Source organism: Trachemys scripta, chromosome 13 (assembly GCF_013100865.1).
Source record: "Trachemys scripta elegans isolate TJP31775 chromosome 13, CAS_Tse_1.0, whole genome shotgun sequence".
Classification (NCBI taxonomy): domain Eukaryota; kingdom Metazoa; phylum Chordata; order Testudines; family Emydidae; genus Trachemys; species Trachemys scripta.
In genome coordinates, this window is record NC_048310.1 from 30,830,417 (window position 1) to 30,852,524 (window position 22,108).

At 41.2% G+C, this 22,108-nt stretch overlaps 1 protein-coding gene across 16 annotated transcripts in view; it reads left to right on the top strand.

Annotated features, from left to right (window-relative positions):
- The window catches only part of CHD9 (chromodomain helicase DNA binding protein 9), a 183,503-nt gene that overhangs the window by 134,496 nt on the left and 26,899 nt on the right, over positions 1–22,108 (top strand). For 14 of the 16 annotated variants that reach the window (XM_034788420.1, XM_034788421.1, XM_034788426.1 and 11 more), the window contains 12 exons: positions 492–688; positions 1,835–2,034; positions 2,531–2,690; positions 7,606–7,695; positions 8,402–8,505; positions 8,622–8,739; positions 9,427–9,484; positions 10,023–10,065; positions 10,237–10,456; positions 10,629–10,831; positions 11,121–12,029; positions 16,712–16,875. In XM_034788420.1, the coding sequence (XP_034644311.1) occupies positions 492–688; positions 1,835–2,034; positions 2,531–2,690; positions 7,606–7,695; positions 8,402–8,505; positions 8,622–8,739; positions 9,427–9,484; positions 10,023–10,065; positions 10,237–10,456; positions 10,629–10,831; positions 11,121–12,029; positions 16,712–16,875 (2,466 nt within the window). The remainder of the gene's footprint in view (positions 1–491; positions 689–1,834; positions 2,035–2,530; positions 2,691–7,605; positions 7,696–8,401; positions 8,506–8,621; positions 8,740–9,426; positions 9,485–10,022; positions 10,066–10,236; positions 10,457–10,628; positions 10,832–11,120; positions 12,030–16,711; positions 16,876–22,108) is intronic. The other 2 variants (XM_034788423.1, XM_034788425.1) reach the window with 1 other exon arrangement.

Consider the following 22,108-nt stretch of genomic DNA (forward strand, 5'->3'; position numbering starts at 1 on the left):
GCAGAAATATCCGACAACTGTGCACGTGGGTATGTGCACACCTAAAATGGAATGGACGTGAGCAACACATCTCGAAGTACAACAGTTACAAAAGGTAGGTAACCGTTTTTTCTACACAATCCTAACGCTATCCTGTGTTGAAGGAATCCTAGGTAGTTAATTTAAAAATGTCTTTATACCTCCTTTGCATTGCCCAGAGCATAGGGAAGAAACTGGTTCCCAGTACCTATGGCAGTACTTAGTACAAATAAAATACGATATTACATCTAGTTTGTAACTAATGTATTGGTCTCATTGAAGGAGTAAAGAATGAAGAATGTCTGTTTCTGTTGCATAAGAATACTATAATTGGTGTACAGCTAGTAATTTCTTTGATTTTTGTGTAAATGTTAATGGAATTTAAAGAGAAATTGCCCTCTCAAAATTATGTCAGGTACTTTTAGAAAATGTTACCAATCGTGTCTTAGATAATATTTGTCAAAATTTTACAGAACAGCTTGGTTATTGATACCCCAAGAATTAGGAAGCAAACAAGACCCTTTAGTGCCACAAAAGATGAGCTGGCTGAGTTATCAGAAGCAGAGAGTGAAGGGGATGATAAACCAAAACTCCGCAGGCCTTGTGACCGCTCCAGTGGATATGGAAGAACAGAGTGCTTTCGGGTGGAGAAAAACTTATTAGTCTATGGGTAAAATATACTCTATTTTGTTAAAGTGAAACTCACAACATAGTGTTGATTTCTAAATATACTAAATCCTACTTATGGAATATACTTTTAGTTTTATAAACAAGAATGAATTACAGATCTTAAGATGTAAAATGCTTATGTGCATTTTAAATGTTGCCAAGTGTTGAGACTTATAAACTAGTAAAGTATGAGATACATTGGCATCATAACTCCTTTCCTTTTCCTTCAGTATTTAAAGTCATTTTTCTAATGTACTATTTTTAATTCTCATCCTCCCTGACTGTTAAGAGGAGTGCTTTCAGGAGCTCAGATGAACTGCAGCTCACAAATAATGCTGTCAAACTATAGCAGTTTTTAAATCAGAGTCATATGCATGAGACATGTTGGGGGAATCTGTTTGGGATGGGAGTTTTGTTCTGTACCCTGTGTAAGTATTTCCCCGTCTGAAAAGTTTAATAGAGGAGTGAGTTTTTTCCTCTTTAATCAAAATGTGAGAAACTTGTTAATCCACAGTTTATACATAAATTATAAGTGTTCACTGGAAAGACCTATGCATAGTTAGAAATTGCATAATATACTGCACATGCAGTTTGTGTTCATTTTAAAATCAGTCTGGAAAAACAGGACACAATTTTCAATAAGAGATGCCATAAGTTAGGTTTATAAATCCATAATTAGGTGTGTAAGCAACCTGATTTTCAAAAATACTAAGCACCCTGCAGTTCCAATTGGCTTTAATAGGAACTTGCAGATGCTCCGCACTTTTGAAAATCAAGCCTATTATTGATGAGCCTAACATTTGGGAACAAAAATCCTGGCCATAGTTTACATAAAGAGAGAGAGAGTGTATGTGCATTTAGCGGTACTGTAATAACCATTTTTGAAAAATCTAAACCAATAATCCGTATTTGAGATATACATTCTTCAGAATTTCATTTGAAACAGTTATTTTGATATTTTCGTCATGTATCTGAAGCCTGAGTATTTAACAGTCATTTGCACTCTGGTAACTTAAGCTACCAAAGGTACCAAAAAAGTGAAAACCACAAAATCTTAAGAAGTTGTTCCTTTTGCAATAATACTCACATACAGATTGCCTGAAAATTGTATTTTAAAAACTCTGCTGGGTATGTCACTTTGGATCAGGTGGGGTCGTTGGAGAGAGATTTTATCACACGGTCGCTTCAAGAGGCAACTAAATGAACAGGATGTTGAGATAATTTGCCGAGCACTCCTAGCATATTGCCTTGTTCACTACAGAGGAGATGAAAAGATAAAAAGTTTTATATGGGATCTCATCACCCCAACAGAGGATGGGCAAACACGAGAGCTACAGAATCACCTAGGTAAGGAACTGTAATTAGACAACTTGTTGAATGTAAGTTTGTGACATTTTCTAAGTATGTTTAAAGAATAATGTAATGTAATATCCTCAGCAAAATCCATTTGCTTTAGTTATCTCAAAAGGTTGATGGGAAAAAGGGAGAAGAATTTTGTTTTCCAATTCTTTGCTATTGCTGGCTTTCCACAATGGGTTGGTATACTGTATGTAAAGTTAACTTTCCCATTGGTTCCTGCTCATTGAAACCTAGTACACTGTGTGCTAACAGTGACAACATGCAGTCTCTCCTTTACCTTTCTGTCCTAATGATGAAATACACCTCTTAGAGATTCCTGTGTGGCAGACCAAGTTGCTATAAAGAGCTTGAGCTCTCATATGGCATTTGAGGTCACCACACCAGGGTTTACCTCTCTTTTAGAATATATTAATTTAAAAAACACTGCAAAGCATCTGCCAGTTGTACATTACTGTCCATTGCTTTGTATTTTCATTTTGTGTAGGTTTGTCAGCACCTGTTCCCAGGGGTAGAAAAGGAAAGAAAGTGAAGACTCAGGCTAGCACATTTGATATACATAAAGCAGAATGGCTTCGAAAATATAATCCGGAACATCTACTGCAAGATGAAGGATATAAAAAACACATAAAGCATCACTGCAATAAGTAAGTACTAGTATAAATATGTGAATGTATTTTTTCAGTTCATATAAAGGATTATTTTTTCATTTAGTTCTTCATTGTTATACTCTTGAAAGATTAAAAAGTATATCTTAAAGAATAAAGAGGCGGAGGGGGGGGGCGGCGTTGATTTTTCCCCACCAATGATTTTACGAAGTAGAAAGTAACGTAGCTCTTGTAGTAGTAGTAGCCTTTATGGCATTTTATTGTACATTTCCAAAGCATCTTACAAATATTAACTACTATTTTTTGTTTCCTTTCTTGTTTGCCAACTTATCATTCTGTGAACAGAGATCTGGGAAGTCTGTTAATTCTGTAGAACCACAGAATTCACAATTATGGGTGTTGTGCAGAAGGAGATACTAGCACCTGCTTCTGGGGCAGGCTTGTGGAGGGTGGGCCACACATCTCTGGGTAATGGTGTGGCACTTGCTGGTCTTTGTTGGCTCTTTCTTATTAAGAATGCACCTATTTGTCGGTGCCAAACATCTAACAAGCACACTGGGTTTGGGTGGCATGGAGCTGTCCATAAATGGCAGGAAGGAGTAGAAGCAGCCCTCTGGCTATCCCCTTGCTGCAAAATCTCAGCTTCTAAAATCTTACCATCGGTTCCCTGTTTTTCTTTCAGTATGGTGGTTTGTGTTGTTGGGTTAAGCTATATGTTGAGGGTACAGGCATTAGAAGATACAGATACATTTCAATTTTAAAATTGTTGCAAGGCATGGGACCATCTGGACTTTAGAGGTTGTTATGGGTTTGATTTAACTCAGTAAATAGCTAGGCTCAATCAATTTTATTAATCAAAGATTATTAGTCAAAGATTAAAACAGTGTAATACAGAAAGACCAATACATTACCACCAATCTGGGAGGCAGAAATGCAGTTTGTAAGCTCTCTCAAAATCTGAACTTCACTCTGGCTTTATTTATATTAGCGTTGAGGGTTTCGTCATTTCTTTGCATTACTTCTCATTTATTATCTTTGACATGTTTTGAAAGTCTTGCACAGACCCTGCATTAAACAGAGCAAAGTTTGTAACCTTGTTTATGACCTTGTTTTGACCATAGTATTCCAGAAATCGGCAAAACTTTAGAGACAGTCTTCACCAGTTATAGCTTGGAACAGAGGGCATGTTAGCTAATCAACAAAATCGTTCATCTGGTTCTTGTTCTCTGGAATGACTCTATAGCTAACACAGAGATTACAATACTTCACATCTCCTCTTGTTTAAACAGTTTAACATAAGTAAAAAGCATTTTGGGGGAAAGTGGAACATAAATAAAAGTTATAGTTCTACAAAAACACTATAAACCTTACAGACTTTTTCTTACTTGGCTCCATATTTATGCTCCTGTCAGCAGTAGCCAAGCATAGCAGAATGCCGAAAAGCTTTTGGTTTGAGTGTATTTCTCAAGCCTTGTTGTATTCCTCTGTTGTATACAGAGTAACACAGCTGTGCAAAGCTGCAAAGATTACAGCATGTAACTTTAGATTAATGTTAGTGTTCTAGAATTCAGCATGAATATAAAGCATTGTAGAATATAAGGAATTATATTTATTAGGGCTGTCGATTAATCGCAATTAACTCACACTATTAACTCAAAAAATTTCTCACCATGCTAAAAAAATTAATAGCAGTTTTAGTCGCACTGTTAAATAATAGAATACCAATTGAAATTTATTAAATATTTGGATGTTTATCTACATTTTCAAATATATTGATTCTTCTTTGAAGAATCTTCTGTTTGCTCATGTTGATTTCATTCTAGGTGTGTGGCCATCAGAGATCTTTGCCTCAGTGGTACCCGTAGGGCTGGCTGTAGTGCCCGCTAGTGCGCCACACCCATGCTGTGGTATATTAGGCGCTGCCGGCCCATGCCCTCTTAGTTCCTTCTTATTGCCCATGGTGGTCAGTCGGAACGCCTCTCTTGCTTGTTTGAGCGAACGTTTTTTTTTCCATTGGACTTCGAGCCTTTTGTTTAATTGTAGTTAGTGTTTAGTAGCGTAGTTAGCTGTTAGCTAAGGTCCCGGCTGGGATAATAAGGCTCAAAAACAAAACAATGTAAAACTTTAGAGCCTACAAGTCCACTCAGTCTTACTTCTTGGGCAGCCAGTGGCTAAGAGAAACAAGTTTTGTTTACATTTACGGGAGATAATGCTGCCCGCTTCTTATTTGCAGTGTCACCTGAAAGTGAAAACAGACGTTCACATGGCATTTTTGTAGCCGGCATTGGGAGGTATTTATGTGCCAGATACGCTAAACATTTGTATGCCCCTTCGTGCTTTGGCCACCATTCCAGAGGGCATGCTTCCATGCTGATGACTCTCATTAAAAAAATAATTTAATTAAATTTGTGATTGAACTTGTTGGGGAAGAATTGTATGTCTCCTGCTCTTTGTTTTCCCACATTCTGCCAAATATTTCATGTTATAGCAGTTTCAGATGATGAGCCAGCATGTTGTTAGTTTTAAGAACGATTTCACTGCAGTTTTGACAAAACGCAAAGAAGGTACCAATGTGAGATTTCTAAAGATAGCTACAGCACTCGACCCAAGATTTTAGAATCTGAAGTGCCTTCCAAAATCTGAGAGGGACGGGGCGTAGAGCATGCTTTCAAAAGTCTAAAAGAGCAACACTCCGATGCGGAAACTACAGAGCCTGAATCACCAAAAAAGAAAATCAGCCTCCTTCTTCGAGTGATTGCTCATGTCTATTCAACTTAGGTGTGTGTGCTCACCACATGCAGCAGTGCTGGAAGTTTTTCCCTCAGCAGTATCCACAGCAATATCTACACACACCTAAGTTGAATAGACATGAGCAACACATTTCGAAGAACACGAGCTATGGAAAAGGTAACTCTCTTTTCTGCTGGTGATATGACTCAGATGATGAAAATGATCATGCGTTGGTCTGCATCGCTTTGGATCGTTATCGGGCAGAACACATCATCAGCATGGATGCATGTCCCTGGAATGGTGGCCCAAGCATGAAAGGGCATACGAATCTGTAGCACATCTGGAGTGTAAATATGTTGTGATGCCGGCTACAGCAGTGCCATGCCAACACTTGTTCTCACTTTCAGGTGACATTGTAAACAAGAAACGGGCAGCAGTATCTCCTGCAAATGTAAAGAAACTTGTTTGTCTGAGTGATTGGCTGAACAAGAAGTAGGACTGAATGGACTTGAAGGCTCGAAAGTTTTAAATTGTTTTATTTTTGAATGAAGTTATTTTTTGTACATAACTCTACATTTGTAAGTTCAACATTCATGATAAAGAGATTGCACTACAGTACTTGTATTAAGTGAATTGAAAAATACTATCTTATTTTTACAGTGCAAATATATATAATAAAAAATAAATATAAAATGAGCACTGTATACTTTGTATTCTATGTTGTAATTGAAATCAATATTTTTGCGAATGTAGAAAACATCCGAAAATATTTACATAAATGGCATTCTGTTATTGTTTAACAGTGCGATTAATAGCGATTATTTTTTTTAATCATGTGATTAATCACAATTAATTTGGAGCTTACGCAGAGTTCTTCAGGTCTGGGAAATGTGCTAAGAGTGATAGTGCTAACTATAAGGTAGAACAGATTGTTTAGCATTAATATTTAACACATTTCAAGGGACCGTTCAAGGTGAAGTGCCCTGTTAACATCTCTCCAGTCATAGAGGGGGGGGGGAAAAGCTGAGTGGGGGATTTGGGAGCTTATACAGGGGTGGCGGGTGAACTGCCGGCTGGGGGAGGCCCCTAGCCGGCCCCACCCCTTCCCCCGTCCGAAGACTTGCCCCCTTCCCCCAGCCACCCCTAACGCAACCCCCCCGGCCCCGCGTGCAGAGCGGGTGCATGCCCCCGCTCCCCCGAGCGCAGGGCAGTCAGCGCACAGCCTCCTCAGCCCCAATGCCCCCAGCTTCCCCCAAGCACAGGGCAGGCAGCCCCAGTGTCTCCTGCCCCCGAGTGCTGTGTGCTATGGCCCCAGTGTCTGGGGGCCCTAGCGCTGGGCAGCCCCAGCGCCCTGCCCCCAGTCCCGGCTGTCCTAGCCCCAGCACACTGCTCTGAAAGAGGAGCATCCTGCCTGGGCTGGGGCCAAGGGAGAAGGGCAAGCCAGGAAGGGGGCTCAGGGAGGAGCGTGGGTGGGCCACGCTGGGCTGTTTGGGGAGGCACAGCCTTCCCCTGCCTATGTGACATGCAGCCCGTGGGCTTATAGATGGTAGTAATAAGCAATAAATTCAATGTCTCTGGTCAGTCCATCATTGTTAGTATGTAGCAAAGTTATGAATTTAAGCTACCAAGTTAATCTTTTGAGGGTGTTCCTCCCACTCCCTCATGAGTTTGAGGAGTTCCTGTTGCACGTAGTTCCCTCAAAGGGGCAGATGGGCCATTTGCTGTATGTTGAAAGGTTCTTGCAGGGGACAGGAGGCTTGTCCAGCGTGGCTCTTGTTCTCCCTGCTGCTCTGGAAGCTTCCAGTAGAGTGTATGGCCGTGGTGCTGCTGCTGCTTTGCTATATGCCTGGCTTTCTAGAATGTTCTATTGGTGGGCTGCCAACATTTTTCCTGAGGAATACAAGTGAGGGAAGGGAAATGGCAATTTTTAACAGTTTATAACTCAGCCAAACCTGAATAGAATTGCAGGGGACAAGGTTAGAAACATGCCTTGACTTTCAAAGGCTTGTTGCAAAGAATGGAGGTCTTAGAGGTTCTCAGGTAAAGGTTGTACGAATCTTAAATGTTAGGCAGTCTAAATATACAATCACTGCCAGTTACCTCTGTATTTCAGGAAAAAGCAGCATTGCAAAAAACCCAATAACTAGTTAATTTCACAAAAAAGCCTTCCAAACATAAATCTTGATAGAGTTCTAATGTCTGTTTCTTATGTGTTTGTTTTTAGGGTCTTGCTTCGAGTACGAATGCTGTATTACTTAAAACAAGAAGTCATTGGTAATGAATGCCAAAAAGTGTTTGATGGAGTTGATGCCAGGTGAACTATACTGAAATTTTTTTGCTTGTTTTTAAATGTAAACTATTAAGTAAGAATACCTCACAGGGAAAAACAATAACAACAAATAACATTGGCAATTTTTGCCCATGAAAAAAGTGTTTCTGTTGTATTTACTTTTTTATCATTAGCAATTCTAAGTTTGAGGAAATATAAATATATTTAGGACAAATACAAATTCACCTGATTTATACTCTGTCAGCAGGATTCCCATCTTAGTGATAGATTTCAGATAATGGGTCTCTTTTTACTCTCATTGAAGGTAATGACAAAACTTCCATTGGTTTCAGTGCTATCAAAAGCAATTTATATGCTTTAATTTAGCTGCAAATTACCAAAGCGCTCAGTCCTCAGTGGAAAAATTGTCGTTTTCATTCATGTTGCACTGTTTATGATTTATGCATCTGTCAGTGCTTTTTTTTTTTTTTTTTTTTTTTTTCTTGGAATGCCAGCTTTTGTAAAAGAGAATGTGGCCTATATACTCTTGAGTCTTTTAACCAACATGGAAACTGTGAATAAAATGATGTTTAGATTGTTGATCAGAGGCTAGCTTTTGTGTGTTTGGACATGTAAAATTACTGGTGCTTTCTATTAAAAATTGAAGTATAAAATGTGAAATAACAAAGACAAATTAAATTTCATCCTTCCTTGTGTAGATTTACGTTTGTTTTATTGGTGAATTTTTCAGTGAAGTTGATGTTTGGGTCCCTGAGCCAGAGCATTCTGAGGTCCCTGCAGAATGGTGGGATGCAGATGCAGATAAATCCCTCCTAATTGGAGTTTTTAAGCATGGTAAGTAATAAGGATGACTGGATGACTAAATATATATATTTTTTCCCCGACACAAACCTTTCCTTTTATGCCTTCTTTTAAAAATCATTTGTATGTTATTGCTTCTTCCCATTCAGGCTATGAAAAGTACAACACTATTAGAGCAGATCCCGCACTCTGTTTCTTGGAAAGGGTGGGCAAACCAGATGAGAAAGCAGTTGCTGCTGAACAAAGAGCAAATGATTACATTGATGGGTATGAATGTTTCAGTTTTGTTACAAGCTGTTTGATGTAAACTGAACTAAACTTATACACTGGGCCTGATTCTCTTCTCACGCTATTTTTACACCAGTATAAGTTGATTGGTGTAAATGGCATTATTTCTGGTGTATTCCAGTGTAAGTGAAAAGAAAATCAAGCCCAGTGTATTTTATAGCACAATATTTAGACATGGGAATTGATTGGTAACATAAGGTTATCCATGCAGCAGTGATAGTGCTTTGCATTGCTATATGAGAGATGTGAGTTTGATTCCTCAGGACAAAAGCCAGCATAAATTAGGAGTGCTACCACATTAGTCAATTTTTCCTCTAGAGACCAGAAATGTCTAGTGTTGCTAAATAGCAACCCCTTTAAATCAATTTGAGTAGCATTGATAACTTCCAAAGAGGAGGAGTAGTTCATTTTTCATGAGACGGGTTGGTGGCCACAATTTAGGGCCACAGATAGAAGACCTCTTGGAAAGAGGGAAAATGTTGAAGCCATAGTTCCTGTTGTAATGTTTTTTCCCCTCCAAAGTACAGTGACTGAGATTTCCCAGTAGAAAATTAACCAGAGAATAAATCCATCTTGATTTAGAATTGCTTTGCATAATACAAGCAGAATAGGTCCTCTTAAAAGAGTATTAAAATAGATTATTTTGCTGTGTTGAAATTTTAACAGGGATGTAGAAGATCCAGAATATAAACCAGCCCCAGCAATGTTTAAAGATGATATGGAGGTATGGTATGCATCTGTTTTTAGTTCTTTCTATCATAATGAAAATGTTACTTCTAACTTCATAGAGCTAGTTATTTTAACATTTAAATTTCAAGGGGGAGAAGGGATAGCTCAGTGGTTTGAGCATTGGCCTGCTAAACCCAGGGTTGTGAGTTCAATCCTTGAGGGGGCCACTTGGGGATCTGGGGCAAAATCAGTACTTGGTCCTGCTAGTGAAGGCAGGGCACTGGACTCAATGACCTTTCAAGGTCCCTTCCAGTTCTAGGAGATGGGATATCTCCATTAATTATTATTATAATATTTTTAATATTTCCTATACATGCATAGCTTAAGTATAAGTCTCATAGAAGTATTTTAAAAAGTATTTTTGTGTGATCCCTTCATATTAAAGATAACTTAATAGCCAATTGTCTAAAATATAATGTAATACTATTATTCTTATTTTACTTTTATTAGTTATCTACCTAAGGTGTGTGTTGTTTAACTACGTCTCTGATGGAGTCATATTTTTGATTTATTTCAAAACTTGGATTTTTTAGGATGATGCTTCATCGCCAGGAGATCTAGTAATAGCTGATGGAGGTAAAGTAAATTAAATTTCATATATGATGGTTATTTTTAACATATTGTATCCTATCATGCTGGACTACATCATATCTTGGCGCAGCTCTGCTTTGGGGGTAGTGTAGAACCCGAGGCACCATCAATAATTGACTTGTTTCTTTGATTTTGTTTGATTTTCTTTTAATATAGATGGTCAGATGATGGAAGGAGACAAAATTTATTGGCCCACTCAGTCTGCTTTAACAACACGTCTGCGCCGCCTAATAACAGCCTACCAACGTACTAGTAAGAACAGGCAGGCCCAGCAAATCCAACCAACATTTCCAGTTCAGGCCACTGTGATGCAGCCTCCATATGAAGAAGCTGCTCTAAATCCAAAAATGGCAGCCAAGATTGAAAGGCAACAAAGGTTTGTGCAAAGTAAAAGTATTCAGTTTAAACGCATGAGCTATAGAAACTCAATAAGACTTCAAATTTTTTTAAAGTTGTAGTCACTAATTGTCACAGGTGATAATATTAAGAACATTACTAAATGTCCGAACTTGATTGATGGTTTTTCTTTCTTTCTATTGCCAACCAAGATGGACAAGAAGAGAAGAAGCTGATTTTTACAGGGTTGTATCCACATTTGGAGTGGTGTTTGATCCTGACGGGGGTCGATTTGACTGGACAAAGTTTAGAGCCATGGCTAGACTACATAAGAAAACAGATGAGAGTTTAGAGAAGTACTTGTATGCATTTATGTCTATGTGCAGGAGAGTCTGTCGCCTTCCCTCAAAAGAAGGTACGTATCGTAGGAAAATAGAGTATAGTATGTTTTAAAAATATTTTTTGAATCATGTAGTTGATACTGATCAAACAAAATATTGTTTGTTTCCTCTTTCCAAAAAGCTACAACTTTTTGTCTGCTTCCCAAAATTTTATTAGGGGAGAAGAAAATGGGGAAAAGTCTGTGGAGCATGAGGTCAATGTTTTGTGGGACTTGGGTGTTAACTGGTTAATGTCATCTGCTTGTAATCTGCATTACAAGGTTTTGTTTGCCAGATACTCCCATTTGTTTTATTTTTATACAGAACTTGTAGACCCAACCATTTTTATCCAACCAATTACAGAGGAGCGTGCTTCTCGGACCTTATATCGCATTGAACTCCTGAGGAAGGTACGAGAACAGGCCCTCCGACATCCACAGCTGTTTGAACGCTTGAAACTTTGTCAGCCAAATCCAGACTTGCCAGTCTGGTGGGAGTGTGGGACTCATGACAGGGATTTACTTATTGGAGCTGCTAAACATGGGGTTAGCAGAACAGACTATCACATTCTTCGTGATCCTGAACTCTCATTTATGTCTGCCCAGAGGAATTACAGTCAGAATAAAGTGGCGCTATCAAGGACTTCTACTCCACTTTTACATCAGTATCAGATGGCATTGTCAGCGTCTCCTCTTACACCTCAGTCAAGATTGCCAGATACTAAAGGGAATGCTCTTGAGGATACAAAAGTTAAAAATGAAAACCTTAAAGAGGACCCTCAGTCGTCTGAAGAGGAATCTATGTCTACTGAGGAAACACGGACAATGATGAAATCTGAACCTTTGAGCCCCAAAAATGGCACGCCATTACAGACTACAGATCACAAACCTGGTGTGAAGAGTGAAACTGACAGGCGTATGGTTGCCGCAAGGACAGAGCCCCTAACTCCAAACCCTGCTTCCAAAAAACAGAGAGTCAACAAAAGAGGGTCAGACTCTAGTTCTGATTCTGACTCTGATTCAGACAGATCATCCTGTTCTTCCAGGTCATCTTCATCGTCCTCTTCCTCTTCCTCTTCTTGTTCACGCTCCCGATCAGGATCCAGCTCTTCATCCTCCTCCTCTTGTTCTTCAGCATCCTCCTCCTCTTCATCATCTTCATCTTCATCATCGTCATCATCGTCGTCGTCATCTGAAGAGAGTGACAGTGATGACGAAGAGGCACAAAAGCGAGGTAAGTGGTAAAGTCTTATTGCTACATCATAATTTAAAAAGTAAAAATACTGAATATTGAAAAACATATAAAAGGCGTAGGAATAGGAGAATACATAGTAAAAGCAAATATTCTACACTTCCCATTGCTTCCTACCAAGGCCTCTGTCGATTCAGTGAGTCACGTTGACTGATTTCATAGAGAACTGTGTTCAGCATTCAACTCAGGTGTGGGAGGAAGGATGAATTGTCAGAATTTCTGTAAAAAAAAAAAAAAAAAAGTTTCCCCTCTTAGTCCCCATTTCTTTTCTTTCCTCCCATATTTAGGTTCTTTTGGTGCCTCTTCTGTTTTTCCTTCCTCATTCATCCCTTGTCCCACATTACTGCACCACTCCTAGGAATCGTTTGGAAACTCACAGACCTACAATCTGCCAAAGATCATTAAGAGTAATTTGAGATACTGTCTCAGCACCCACCTATGGGCATCAGGGGACCAGTCTTGGTTACCAAACTTAGATATCTAGAGCAACAGGCCCTCCTTTTATAAAATCTCCCTTTTGTTTCTGTGCCGCCTGTCCCTTCCTTTTGTTTCCCCAACACTCTATTTGTCTCTTCTTTACCTCATCTTAAAGTATTTCCTGAAGCAGCAAAGTATCATGCCACATAATGCTTTCCCAACAGCAGAAAGAATTGCGACAATAAGAACCGTATTCTACCAAAGTGTTAGCTCAGAGATTGTCATGACAGGAATTAGACAATGGGGGGAGCATGATTCTCAATGTCTTGAACTCAATTCAACTGTTTTACTGTTAAGAATATAATCCTCTGCTCTGTTTTCTGTGATGGAGAGAAAAATACATTAAAAGTGCTAATATTCAAGATCTGCTTTAGATTGGTTTCCACTACGAGTACAATGAATGTTATATAATGGTGATCATTAAGTTTCTGGCAGTAGAGTTGGGTTGTGTGGGTTAGGAGAGATTTCCCACCATTAAAGGTAAGGTTTTAGGCTGCAACACCAAGGGTCAGTTATGAAGTTAGGTGCAAATATGTAATTTGTTACTATGGGATATTAGCATATTATATAAGTGGTGTATGCTCATTCATTTATGCTTGTCTGACAGTGCAACATGTATTTGCATTCACTGACAAATTTTCAAGCATTTTCGCACTGATATTCAGAAAATCTAAATGAGATTGTGGATTAGTGTAGGACCTAGGAACACATAAGATAGAATTTTCAAAATCAGCTATGTGGCTTGGGAGCACTAGGTCCATGGTGGGTTTTTTTTCAATAGGATTTGTGTTCCTGTGTTATTTAGGTACCTTTGAAACTCTCATCCATAGCAAATCTATTGATACATTTCATGTGGTAAAAATCTTGGCTTAGCAACATGAGGCCTAATAGTCAACTAGATAGCATGTCTCTGTCTGAAGCATTGTGACATCAGAAGTAAATCAGCTAGTCATCGCTCTCACCCTCCAGTTCATTTGCATACTCAATTCTGTTGGTCAAAATGAATCAGCAAATGAAACTGGCAGTCAGAACTAAGAGAGTTGGGGTGGCATAGGAGTTCAGGACTGCAATAGAGAGGGGCTGTTCTAGATCAATGGTTGTCAAACTTATTTGATTGCATACCTCTTCTTTGTGTCCATAGCAGTTTATCTCCCCCCGGACCACATCGCTCTCTAGCCACTCAGCTCTGAAGGCAGAGCAGAGAGCAGCGGCTGCTGGCCAGGCATCCAGCTCTGAAGGCTGCGCCACCACCAGCAGCAGTGGAGACGTAAGCATGGTATGATACTGCCATTCTTTATTTCTCTGCTGTTGCTGGTGGCAGCGCTGCCTGGCAGACATCTGCAGCTCTCTGGCCACCCAGCTCTGAATAAGTGCAGTCAGGTTTTTTTTTCCCCTCCAGCTTCTCATTTCCCCTCCTCCCCCCCAGAATATATTCCGTGCTCTCATCCGGGTTTGAGAACCTCTGTTCTAAATCAGGAGCTATATTGGCTGAGTAGGAATGAGACGAGATTTGCACTGAGGCTCCCTCATTTACCTTTTGCCTACTTAAAACTGTTTTAGTAGAATCTCTCTGCCTTGACTGTCAAGGAGGGAGATGACTAAGGTAAACAACAGGCTAGTGTTCAGGTTTAAGGCTAAGGTTAGAGTTACTGACTGAGTAACCTCTGATGTTGCAATGCTCCTCTGCCTGCAGGACCAAATGGGCATTGTCAAGGGGATGTTGTTGATAAGAAACTGATAAAACAAAGGAGACGAGGAGGAGTGGCTTAGACAATTTAACAATAAAATTTAGGGTTAGTGGCAGTATCCTGTAAAATTGCTGCAGGTTCAGGTAATAGGGACTGTATTCCTGCCCTTTCCACCACCTGCCAGTTTAGCCTATGTAACCAATGATGTGTCTGACCTTCTAGTTGTAAAATGTTAGCTAGGGAGTGTAAATCAGTCTGTCTGACTTTCTGTTGCTGTTTAATTAGAAATTTCCATTTTAAAGATTTGGTAACTGCTGGAAGGTTCTCTTAACTTCAGTGCAATTCATTATGCACCATCTCTTTAATATGTAAGGTTTTTTTCATGTGTAGTACACCATTCATAGCACCTTTTGTGCAGCTGTCCTATATATTGCACACTTGAAAGACGTTAGTATTTTAGACCTATCTGTTGTGTTCGAACTGTTTTGAGAGGACAGTATTTGTAACAAATGCCTCACTATTTAGTGATTTTGGTCTTGGCTACTAAACCGGTGTTAATACTTCCATTATTTCTATAATCCCAGGATTTGCATGCTTAGCAACTATACTATTCTGCATGAAAACAATACTTCAGTTGATGGAAGGGATAGCCAAAACACTTCTACCTCCACCCTATTTACAGGGCTCTCTAGAGCAGTGTTTCTTTCAACCTTTTTGATACCAGGGACCTTTCTGCTTTCTAAACTGTGTCAGGGAGATCTGAGTGACTGGTGCTGGTCCACAGACCGGTCATTGAGAAACTCTGCTCTAGAGGAAGAAAGTTTTCAGCAGGCTCTACATTTTGGACTGCATGGAAGGGGCGGGGGGAATACTGGAAAAATGGGTTACATATCTCTTTGAAATAGAGAGGTTTTTGGTGGTCCCAAGCATTCAAAATCCATTTCAGTTTTTGAAGTATTAATATTTAGGAGTTGAGATTTGACATGGATGTTATGAGTTATCTTTTGTTATCTAGGGCATTCTCACCCTTGTATTGTGGCTGCTTGGTGCTGTGCCACAAGTAGATTCTGGGTGCAAAGCCAGCTTAGGCACCATGAGATGATATCCCCTCAGTCTCCCTTGCACAGGGGGATCGTCTGGTGGTGTGGAGCTAAGTTAGTCGTTAATTGTGTTTAGAGAAAGGAGATGTTGCTAGGACTATACTACACCTTGCTGATTCCAACCTGCCTTATCAGTTCATTGGTGCAATTGGCAGGTGGTACAATTGACAGCATCTTTCAGACTGCTGAATTATGCTTGGGACCATCCTGATGCACATCTGGCCCAGGATCAGGGAGTGGCGGGGGAGGGCTCAGCAAAGAGGCTGTGTGGAAAACTTGTAATATTTTGGCAAATCAGTGGTGGGTAGCATTTTTTATCAATATTTTATGATTAGAGTGATGATGGAAACATTTTTTGTAGAAAGTAGAGTGTTGTGATACAAATGCTTTTTCTACAAAAATAAAAAACCTCACCCACTCACACCCACCCATCCTCCGGAACTTAACCACACAATGCACAGATAAAATATGATATTAACTGATTTAAAGCAATGAAAATCTCCATCTTTCGCTCACTTATGTACACAATTGTAATCTTGCATTTTTTGTTACACATAAGTTTGAGTCTTGCAGAATTATCTGACATTGCTCTTGCATCTGTGGCTGTTAGTTTAAAAATATGTCTGGCCTTGCTACAAGGAAATTTATACTGTGCAAACACAGAGACATAATATCCCTGATTTTCTTCTTCTGTTGGAGATGGTCTGGAAGAGGAAAGAAATGAAAAAAATGGAAGTTGGAATGTGGGAAAAATAGGTGAGGATCAGGGGAGAAGAAACAACAGTGGAATGTTAGTTGAAAAGAAACTCAGATTTTAAAAATGCATGTTTAAAATTGTAATTATGTAGACACATCATTTAAAAAAAAATTGGGGGGGGGGGGCAAATGGAGCCTTCTACACCCCATCCAATAAGTGAAATGGACCACATATAAAAAGTAATATCCCCTCAAGAGATTTACCACACTCTGGTAACAACCACTTTGCTTTCCATGCTTACTTTTCTGTTTAAAAATGGAATTGATTTATGTCTTGAACTCACATTTCGTTTCACTTCAAAATGAAATGTGCATGTTCTAAAAAGTACACAAGGGATTTTATATCAGTCTTTAGCAAGCAACCTGTTTTGAAATCTCTGAATACTTCACATGTTAAGCTCTAGAAAAGAGCATAGGAATATAGTTATGTGCAGAGTAGTAGTAGTTCACAATTTACATAGAAGAGCCTCAGCACTCCTAATTTAAAAATCAGCCTTGCATATACCCAGAATAAAAATTTCATTTTATATTAGTGTTCAAATTTTTCTTTCCAAACCTTTACATACTTGGTATGAGCATCCTAAAAAAAAAAAAGGTATATTTTTCTATATAGCTTCAAGTTATATGTAGTACTTTTATTTAGCAGAAGGAACCCCTCACATCAAAGCATATGACGAAGAGAGTGTAGCCTCTCTGAGCACAACACAAGATGAGACCCAGGACTGTTTCCAGTTGAACAATGGGACACCAAATTCCAACTATCTCTTGCAAGGTGGATATATGTTGGCTGCATCCTATTGGCCAAAGGTAAGTTTGTAATACCATTTTCAAGCTCAAATGTGATAGCTGGGTCATTTTTCTTGGGGGTTGATGAGTTAAAATAGCAAGCTGGTGGTAAATCCTATTGTGACTATGCCAATATGACGTTTTGGGTTTCGACTCAGACCAGTCGGGTTGTGTCACTGCCTGGTCTGGAACTCTGGATGTCTTAAATGCTATGCTGCTGTGGCTTATAGCCCTGACACCAACAGCCGGCACACACAGGGTGACGCCAAGACCCTCCCTGTCCTGTATTTTCTCCAAAATGTCTGCCCTGTAGTGTCCAGTCCTCTCACTGAAAACTTACAGAAGTTAAGTTTGCTGCTCCCTTCAAGAGACATTACCTGGAAGCTTATTACCTTAACTGGGGTTAACACATTGAGTTGGTGTATAGTATAAATAAAACAAGTTCATTAAACAAGCAAACAAAAGTAAAAATATGCTTCTAAGATTAAAACTTAATTTCAACAGGTTGCAATCTTTGCTTAAGCAGTTTTCTCATCTATATTCAGTTCCCAGAGACTTCAAACTGCTTGGTTAAAGGATCCACCATTCTGTGATTTCAGGAGCTCTGGCCCCTTTAGTCTCTCATGTGACAGAAGGCAAAATGGCTCTCTCTCTTTATATCTTCCCAAAGTTCAGTGATGCTGCTTCAGGAGGCAGGAAGGCTTCAGGAGCGGGGGGTGCACTCTCCATACCCCATCGAGATTAAGTGGTCATCTTTCCCCACTTGCTGTCCTGATGGCTTTGTTTACCAAGCATGTAAATGTCCTTTTCTTTGTCTTCGGTCACACCTTGCTTAATTTACACCAGAAACACATTCAAGCAATGTGAAAACACACTCAGTTAATGCTCAGGCGCAGCATCTGTAGCTTCCCGTAAAGATATCCCTGTTAGTGAAATCTGCAGAGCAGCAACCTGGCACTTTGTACATGCCTTCACTAGACACTGTGTACAGGGTGTGAACAACTGTGTCTGATGCAAAACTGCCCTGCCTAGAGAAGCAATCAGTTATGTTATAAGTTTCTAGGCACCTGCCTCCTTAGAGAGACGGCTTGTGAATCACCAGTAGTGCACTACACATAGGGACAATCCCTGGAAGAAGGAGGATGGGTAGTAACAGGAGTTCTTTGCGATATCTTTTCCCTATATATAGTGCACTACCTCCCCTCTTTCCCCGCTCCCTAGTCTCCTAGTGGGAACTGGCGGTAGAGAAGGAACTGAGATGGTGGCAGTCTGGCAATCCCCCCTTTTATTCCTTTGATGCGGTGCACAAGGGGAGCAGAGGCACATGGGTGGACCAGATGGACAGTGCTAGGTAAAAATCTATAGTTTTTGGAGTGCTTGCTCATGTCCATTCCATATTAGGTGTGTGTGCTTGCTACATGCACCAGTGCCGGAAGTTTTTCCCTTAGCAGTATCTGTAGGGGACTGGCTCTGGTGCCCTCTGGAGTGGTGCCCGCATGGCGCAGTATAAGGGGCACCACCGGCTCTCCCCACTCTGAGTTCCTTCTTGCTGCTTCACGGTGCTGGAACTTCTGCTGCTTCAGCTAGCTTTCGCTTAGTTCAGTGTGTCTCAAAAACGTTTCTTTTTAAAATAGTTGTGTATATAGTTTAGTATTTACCCTTAGTATTAGTTCTTGTTAGTTGGTCCCAGATGGGATTCAGCCTAGGGATGGGGCATGCCTTGATCCCCAGGCTTTAAACCATGCCATCATTGTAAGTGGCCCATGCCCATCAGCGACCCGCATGTTAGCTGTTAAGGTGTCTAGGAGAAGGACACATAAGTGACACATGTTGCATCTGTAAGTCATCCAAACCCAAAATGAAAAAGGAGAGAGACATCCATCTCAAGGCGCTCCTGATGGGGTCTGCGTTGACCCCAGCACCGGCCGATGCCATCTACGAGCTGGCACCAATCCCCCTCTCCAGCCAAGAAGCTCAAGAGGTCTGCGAGGGGAAGATCTCCCACTTACTGAAGGGAAAGGAGAGGGCCGGAGGAAAGCCAACACCTGTGCTGGGCGGCTCAACACCTCCATCAGGGAGTTGGGTCCCAGCTCATGTCGAGCGGTCAAGCCCCTCCCATACTATGCCTGCCACACCGGACGGTGACGAGGGCTTCCGTCAACTCGAAGTCCCATCGACGTCCGAGTCTCTGCTGGCAGTGCAGGAGATCCTGACGCTACCGGCGAATGACAAAAAGTATACATTCGTTCTGGTCCAAAGGATAGAGTTCATCGGAGCGGTGCTCAACTTGACCTGCGCCAGAGCGTTCATGCTGCTAGGAAGGTAACAGACGTTGATGGACCTCATCGCGGAGGTCTCCACATTCCCCCTCACTATGGCCAGGGTTTGCCTGTGCCTGCTGGGTCACATGGCAGTGTGCACATACGTTGTCCATCATGCCAGACTCCAGATGCGGCCCCTGCTGCAATGGCTGGCGACAGTCTATTCCCAGTCCAGGGATCACCTGGACAAGGTTGTTACCATTTCCCCCGACAGTACTCGCCTCACTGCAGTGGTGGACCGATTGCACGACCATCCTACAGGTGGTTCTGTCCGATATCCCCCATCACTCCATCGAATTGGTATCAGACACTTCAGCTAGGGCATGCACCTCGGCGACCTCCAGACCCAGGGTATGTGGTCCCCTGAGGAGATGGTATTACACGTAAACGTCAAAGAACTTAGGGTGGTCTGCTTGGCATTCGGAGTCTTCCTACCTTACCTGTCGGGCAAGGTAGTGAGAGTCTGACGGACAATACGGCCTCGATGTTCTACATCAACAGTCAAGGGAGAGCATGTTCTTAGATTCTTTGCCAAGAGGCACTCTGTCTTCGGGACTTAGACATCAGCCATGAAATTCATCTGGAAGCTTGTCACTTCCCTGTCATCAAGAAAACACTAGCAGATCACCCCAGCAGGGACTTCTCCTCCCACCATGAATGGTTGCTTCACACGGAGGTAGACTGCATGATCTTTCAGGTGTGGGGAACTCCCCCAAGTGGACCTGTTTGCCACCAGGCTAAACAGGAAATGCCACCGGTTTTGTTCGCGGCCAGGCGTGGACTCCCTCTTCGATGCCTTTCTCCTGTTGTGGTCAGGGAACCTGATGTATGTGTTTCCTGCGATTCCTCTCATCAGCAGGGTCCTGGCAAAGATCAAGAGAGAGAAGGCACAGGTTATCATGGTCGCCCCGGCTTGGCCTCGCCAGCACTGGTTTGGCACGCTCATGAACCTGGCAGCAGCCCCTCCCTAGCCTCTGCCCAACTGTTCCCGCCTACTCCTCTTGTGGAAGGTCTCCTTCCTGGTGGCAATTGCATCAGCTCGAAGGGTCTCTGAAATCAGAGTGCTTACGTCAGAGCCACCCTACACGATGTTCTATAAGGACAAGGTTGAACTGCGACTGCACTCTGCCTTTTTACCAAAGGTAGTTTTGCAGTTTCACGCTAATCAGGACATATTTTTACTGGTCTTCTTCCCAAAACCTCATAAATCTGATAAGGAGCGCAGGTTACACACTCTGGATGATAAGAAAGCACTAGCCTTTTATATAGAAAGAACTAAGTCGTTCTATAAGTCAACACAATTTTTCATCACAGTAGTGGACAGAATGAAAAGCCTACCTGTTTCTGCTCAGAGAATTTCCTCTTGGATCACCACCTACATCAGGTTTTGTTATGAACAGGCAAAGGTACCACTGCTGGCGATCATTACCGCCCATTCCACCAGAGCGCGGGTCTCGTTAGCAGCCTTCCTGGCCCACGTGGCAATTCAAGATATCTGCAAGGCCGCTACGTGGTCATCCATCCATACCCATTGCACCCAGCAGGTTCGGGGCGATGCCAGCTTTGGCAGAGTACTGTTACAATTCTGAGCTTACCTCCAGGGATAGCGCTTGTGAGTCACCTAGAATGGAATCGACATGAGCAAGCACTCGAAGAAGAAAAAAGGTTACCTAGCTCTCGTAACTGCTGTTCTTCAAGATGTGTTGTTCATGTCCATTCCATAACCGGCCCTCCTACCCCTCTGTCCGAGTTGCTGGCAAGAAGGAACTTGGAGGACATAGGGCTGGCGGCGCCTCATATACCAGGACTCCAAAGCTGGCCCTACGGATACCAGTAAAGCAAAAAATTCCAACAATGGTGCATGTGGGCGCGCACACATCTAGAACGGAATGGACATGAGCAACACATCTTAGAACACCAGTTACAAGAGGTAACCAGTAACCATTTTTTACTGCATGGTGAGTAAATTTATCCTTTTGCATGCATCAGTGGCTTATTCTCAACTGCACTAGTGGAAAACTAAGAAGATTTTGTAATTTGTTAAAATGTATACTTAAAATACAAACTTTAATCCTAGTGTTTAGTATACTTTTGACAATTGCCTTCACAGTGGAAAAGAATAGATATTATTTTAAAAATGAAAGATTAGATTAGTTTTGACACTTGAAGTCAAAATCAGAGGACCCAAGGGAAATACTTTATGGGCGTCTAAAGCCAATCCTGTTTTCACGGTCCCCTGCTATGCTTATGGTTTGCAATACATCTGGCTTATAAAGTCACCTACTTCTTGGAGGTGCTAGTTGGATTTTAAGTAGATTCAACTTCATTTTTGAATTTTCTGGGATTTATATTTTATTCAGTAGTTCTAAAGTTATTTTAACACAATTTTGTAAAATGTAAGGGTCACTGATATAATTCTTCTACATGCTACTTTCCAAAGAATCTGTGTTCCCCTCTACAAAACCGTTTTAAATTATGTAGTTACCGATAACACAGTCTTAGGATACGTCTTCACTACCCGCCGTACTGGCGGGTAGCAATCAATTTATCCGGGATCGATATATCACATCTCATTAAGACGCGATACATCGATCCCCGAACACGCTCACCGTCGACTCCGGAACTCCACCAGAGCGAGCGGCGGTAGCACAGTCGACGGGGGAGCCGCGGCCATCAATCCCGCGCCGTCTGGACCCCAGGTAATTCGATCCAAGATACTTCAACTTCAGCTACGCTATTCACGTAGCTGAAGTTGCGTATCTTGGATCGATTTCCCCCCCACCCCCCAGTGTAGACCAGCCCTTAGAGTAAAATTTCATTGTATTTGTTAAAGGCATGTATTATATTCAAAAAATAGCTATTGGTTTTTTAATTTGCAGTGATAAAGATCTCATTCACTGGAGGCAGGCATGGATTGGACTGAGGCTTGAAAA